Genomic DNA, 6,000 nt, shown 5'->3' with positions numbered 1-6,000 from the left:
TACCTCAGAGTCCCCCAAGTCACCCCCCTTCACGCTCACTTTTTGTTCAGGCACCTCCCGGGACACTGGAATGGACGAATCACTCACTCATGAATTCTGAACTATAGCCTACCCAAAAACGAATGTCCTGTCCTTTGACAAAAGATCACTGATACAAAAATAATTGATTCTTGATATCCTTGTATGGTTTGACGGGCCTCTGTGAATCTCGCACGCACGGCTGCACTGGGCAGAGAAGGTGAACATATTTGGCTACAACAGCACACTTGTTACACCCTGATTTAAATGAACATTAGAGTCATTTAGCAGACGCTCTTACATCCTAGGTGGAACTGTTTTATCCTGTATCCAGTCATTTCATATCCACGAGGAATTCAGTTAGTTAGGGCCTAGGTTTGAGAGTGAGTAAGCAGCTTTTCATACCGCACCCCCCTGGCTTTACGTCAGACTCCCACTCGCTACCGCAAGAACTGGTCCCAAGAACTGGTCCCAAACCCAACTGGTCCCAAACCCAACCGCAGTCCCGCAATGTTATTTTAGGCGTATGTGACGCAGCTCACGTGCCAGCCATGGTCCCAGCAATTTTGCGCCCTAAAGGCAATATCAAATGCTCTAAAATAACTTAATAAATAGGTTAAATTACCAGAGATTTTCACGTGGCCCATTATTTTTTGGCTAATTGTATTACTGGACTATATCAGCCAATATGCTAGATGTAGTATGAAGAGAGCAGAGTTGGAGAGACTTGCACTTTCTCTTGAGCTATTTTTATAGCCTGGGTAATCAAATACTTATTGAAAAGGAAAAGGTGCCTTTTCCTTTTCAATGATGATTACATTTTTTGATTGCGCCTCAACTCACGTTGGTTGAGCGCCCTCCACTTCTTTCTATTATCAATATGTATTTACAGACACTTTATAATAATAAACCATTTAGCAGACGCTTTTATCCAAAGCAATTTACAGTCATGTATGAATACATTTTTACGTATGGGTGGTCCCGGGGATCGAACCCACTACCCTGGCGTTACAAGCGCCATGCTCTACCAATTGAGCTACAGAGGACCAATTTACTTGAGTAAATTATAGTCTAATCATATTTAAGTTAATTTCATATTTAAGTTAACTGCCACGTGTTTCTCCGCCGTGCAGGCAGCCTACTCTATTCCAATGAGACCACACGTAGGCGCACTTGAACTCGCAAGCCCGACTAGGAGAAGAGAGGTAGGCTACTGAAGTTGAATTCTGAGTGCGAAAAAGTCAAAAGATGTGCTTTTAATACAATAGGTAGAATTGGGCTAACGCATACAAAGCAGAAAGACGACAGTTTCCAAATAATCTGAGTGACAACAAAAACATTTTCATCCCAAAGTCGTATGTCTGTCTGACCGCCCGCAGCATGAAAAATGACGACCGCGCGGCAATGATCTCTGTCCAGACCCGCTACAAACAACCACTAACTAACCAAAGAGAGGTTTGATGATTCCGACAGACTACACACAGTAAGATTTGTCCAAGTGTCTGTGTATCTTTGACACATGAAAGAGTTGGACCAACCAGGGGAAAATGTTTTAGTCTACAAGGTCATTTTAAAAACTGTCAAAGTTGAGTCAAAAGAGCTGTTGTAGATTAATAATTAACCCGAGCTTTTTCCCGCGTCGTTTTTTCTGTCAGGAAGCTCGTCTCTTGAATGGAATGAGTGACATGACGAACCGCCAATCGTTTACCTCAATATTAAAGGCGTTTCTGTTGTCGGCGAAAACAATTGGCTAGAATGAAATGACGTCAAACTGACAACTTCCGGTGGCGCGGTTTTTTGGACTGAAAAAAATAATACAGTTAGAAGTTTGAGCTGTCAGAATGTCAACTCGCTTTAAGGTTGTCTGAAAAGCTTAACTAACTTTTGTCAACATCGTTTTTGCAAATATTTCGACAATTTTATTCAAGAGAAATGTGCTGATAACTGTAGTTGATCTTTTCTATACGTCTTGGAAGGCAAACTTCCATGAAAAGCCACAAATTGGATTAAGGAAATCCGCCTGTGATAGTTAGCTAGCTCATTAGCCACCTCGTTGGCATCTTTGAAGGGTCTCTTGTCCCCGTTTGTCCTCGCGTTCACATTGCATTGGCAGGTTTAAGTAACGTTTCCCAAGAATCGCTTTTGTTAACCAACCGTATTGCATGTTTCGCCGTTTTTGCAAGGTCGGGTACAGTAGTTACAGTGAGTAGCCCAGCTAGCTTGCTACCCTAGTTATCATGGAGAACCAGTGGAATAATCTTCAGTCCGGTGGACGAGACAAACAGCGAAAGAAAGGATTCAACGCCGGACTAGGGGGATCGTCTGGATGCGAGGATGGAGAACGTAAACCAAAATTTGTAAGTAGGCCTTTCTAAAACTCAATCACTGAAAGTGTCACTGACTCGACACAGTTTACCTCAAGTGGCACACCACTCGCCCTGTATTGTAGCTCTCAGGGCTAGCTAAGGTGACATTTGACACTGCACATTGACCACCCTACACGATGCCACGATTCAGGCTAGGTAGTTAAATACTTGTTCCATAAACCTGCTAACTGACATTCCAGTTCAATGCCATGTACTGATAATTGTTTTATGAGAGTCAATCTGTGCTGTCTGCACTCACATTGTGCAAAATCCCTGTTTCAAATCAAAATTTATTTGCCACATAACACATGTTTATCAGATGTTATTGTGGGTGTAGCGAAATGCTTGTGTTTCTAGCTCCAACAGTGCAGTATATCTAACAATTCACAACCAAAAAGTAAAATAATGGAATTAAGGAATATATAAATATTATAAATATTAGGATGAGCAATGTCGGAGTGGAATAGACTAAAATACAGTAGAATAGAATACAGTATATACATATGAGATGAGTAAAGCAATATGTAAACATTATTAGAGAGACTAGTGTTCCATTATTAAAGTGGCCAGTGAGTCCAAGTCTATGTATATAGGGCAGCAGCCTCTAAGGTGCAGGGTTACATAACCGGGTGGAAGCCGCCTTGTGATGGATATTTAACAGTCTGATGGCCTTGAGATAGAAGCTGTTTTTCATTCTCTCGTTCCCAGCTTTGATGCACCTGTACTGACCTCGCCTTCTGGATGATAGCGGGGTGAACAGGCAGTGGCTCGGGTGGTTGATGTCCTTGATTATATTTGTGGCCTTCCTGTGACATTGGGTGCTGTAGGTGTCCTGCAGGGCAGGTACTTTGCCCCTGGTGATGCGTTGGGCAGACCGCACCACCCTCTGGAGAGCCCTGTGGTTGCGGGCGGTGCAGTTGCCGTACCAGGCGGTGATACAGCCCGACAGGATGCTCTCAATTGTGCATCTGTAAAAGTTTGTGAGGGTTTTAGGTGCCAAGCCAAATTTCTTCAGCCTCCTGAGGTTGAAGAGGCGCTGTTGTGCCTTCTTCACCACACTGTCTGTGTGGGTGGACCATTTCAGATCATCAGTGATGTGTACGCAGTAGGGGTGGGCGATATGAGCTAAAATTCATATCACGATATTTTCCACTGTCCAGACGATATCGATATGATATCACAATATATGACGTAAAAAAATATGAATCACATTTTAATATCCCTTCTTGGTTAAATTATATTAGTTAAGGAAAAATATGTATTTGAACCTTATATAACCAGAAAGAGTGAGGCATTGGACCGTATGGACCTGAAAAGTTTTTATTTGTATTGTGCAAACATGCATTCCGTAAACATGAGGTAGGTAGGCCTATATATATATATATATATATATATATATATAAATTAGATATTAAGTAAAATTAAATAAAAAATAACAGGAGATAAAGAAAATAAGGTAATTACAAATTCAAATACGTGTGTTTGTTTTGGCTACGGTCCGTAGATATGTAAAAAACTAACCGTTTGAAACTAAACCTTTCAAGCCTCAACCATCAATTATCAACAATATCAACAAATCTTCACTAGAACTTTCTTCACAAGTTCCGTGCCAGGAATACCAGCATGTTGACTGTTTCTGGCTTTAGTGCTGCCCTGTGACATGTCACCACATTGCCCCCCAGTGCTGAATGCCCTCTCAGAGGGGGCACTTGTGGCAGGGATGCATAAGTATTTCTTTGCCAGACAACTCACACGTGGAAAATTAGATCCGTGAAATCGCCACCACTCCAAAGGATCAGACTCGCTGTCTGCTGCCGTTGCCAGAATGTAGCTATTCAGCTCTTGCTCAATGATCTGCCTCTCTGAACATGAGGCAGGTGCACTGCTGGTCTGCTTAAAGAAGCTCCCAAGGCTCTTCTTGGGCTTCTTGCCTGATTGATGAGCAGTGGAAGCTTCTTTCTCCCTGTCAGTGTGATCCTCTGCAAGAGACGATTTTCCCAGGGCTGTGTTCTCCACCAGGAGGGCTTCGGTCTCTGAGGCAGCTCTCACCTTAAAAAATGAAAATAATTAAACTTTATTTGTATAGCACCTTTCATACATAAAATGCAGCCCAAAGTGCTTTACATTTGAAGCAATAAAACAAGAACAAATGAATAAATACCTTAATGTCCTCCAGTTTCTCAGCGGACATGTACCTGGTCTTGAACCTTGGATCTAGAAAGGTAGCCATGGAGAGCAGCTCATCTGTTGCAGGGTCAGTGTACTTGTTATTCAAGTAATCAAGAACCTTGATCTTGATCTCTTTGGTCAGTTCTGTATCGTCCTTGCTCAGATTTAGAACCTCTGCATTTAACAGATTGATGACAGGCTTCAAATAGGACACGCTCACATACGCTTCTCCTGACAGGGCATCTGTAAAGTCCTGGAGTGGCTTCAGTGCTGCTGTGACTGATTCCAAGACCTGGATGTCTTGCCAGGTAGGTACAAGGTGCCGTGTCTTTTTGTCCCCTGCCAGGACCTGTGTAATGGCCTTTTCCTGCTCCAGGACTCTTTCCATCATTTTCAGACGAGATCCCCACCTTGTCGGAGATTCTGTGATGAGCTTGTGCAGGGGCAGGCTTAGTTCATTCTGTGCTGTCATCAGGGCCTTCTGCTTTTTCCAGCTGTATGAGAACGTGCTAACCACCTTTTTGCAAACCCCTGTGGCCCGGGAAATCGCACACCCCTGTGGCCCGGGAGCGTTTTGGACACTCCTCTCTGGAAATTGGGAATAAGAAATCAAAATAATAGGGTGAAAAATAATCGAATCACAATACAATAATAATTAATAATAATGCATTTTTATATAGAAATCACAATACAATATAACTTTTAATCTTTGTTTGAGGATTTACGGCATTTACATTCAACTGTTACACATTTTACAAATCTGATGTGCTTAGATTTAGCCTACGGTACATGGCTGATGTGAGCTGTATTTTTCTTAATAATAAGCATCATACAGGGTAGGCCTAGGCTACAGTCCTGAAACTTACCAATAGCATTGTGCAGCCTGTGTCCGAAACATCCAAGGTTTGCCCACTTGTTCAGCTGCAATGCCTTGATCATGTTCGATCCGCTGTCGGTCGTCATACAAACTTGACGCGACTCTTTTAATCCCCAGGACGACAGTATGTCCCTCAGCCCACCTGCAATTATTTCCCCGGTGTGGTCGTCTGGGAAATAAGACGTCTGTAGGCACTTACTTTTCAGTTTCCAGTCACCGTCTATGTAATGGATTGTGAGGCTTATATAAGGTTCTGTGGGTACGACTTGACCATAGATCGGCAGTAGTGGAGAAGAATGGAATGTTATTTATCTCACTGTAAACTCTGTCCCAGCATTCTGTGTAAAGCTGTGGCAGGCATTTTTGGCTAAAATATTTGCGGCTCGGGATCTCATATCTTGGGTCCAGAGTTTGAATCAACTTTCTGAACCCCTCTTTCTCCACAGTTTGAATCGGTACCATGTCCTTCGCTATGTGATTTGTAATCGCAGCTGTGATGTCTATCCATTTTTTGCTCGTCTTCTCATAGCAAGTACCGGCAGCAAATGATGATATAATTGATTGTTGAGT

General features: G+C 42.6%; 1 protein-coding gene across 1 annotated transcript in view; it reads left to right on the top strand.

Annotated features, from left to right (window-relative positions):
• Nucleotides 1-1,831: 1,831 nt before the first annotated feature.
• Nucleotides 1,832-6,000, top strand: part of LOC121537315 (protein diaphanous homolog 3) — a 77,211-nt gene continuing 73,042 nt past the window's right edge. Inside the window, exon 1 of the mRNA XM_045214605.1 lies at nucleotides 1,832-2,375. Coding sequence (XP_045070540.1) covers nucleotides 2,256-2,375 — 120 coding nt within the window. The 5' untranslated portion in view covers nucleotides 1,832-2,255. The remainder of the gene's footprint in view (nucleotides 2,376-6,000) is intronic.

The sequence above is a fragment of the Coregonus clupeaformis genome, unplaced genomic scaffold (genome assembly GCF_020615455.1).
Source record: "Coregonus clupeaformis isolate EN_2021a unplaced genomic scaffold, ASM2061545v1 scaf0284, whole genome shotgun sequence".
Lineage (NCBI taxonomy): Eukaryota > Metazoa > Chordata > Actinopteri > Salmoniformes > Salmonidae > Coregonus > Coregonus clupeaformis.
Note: the sequence above shows the minus strand (reverse complement) of the source record. Positions and strands in the feature narration are given on the sequence as shown.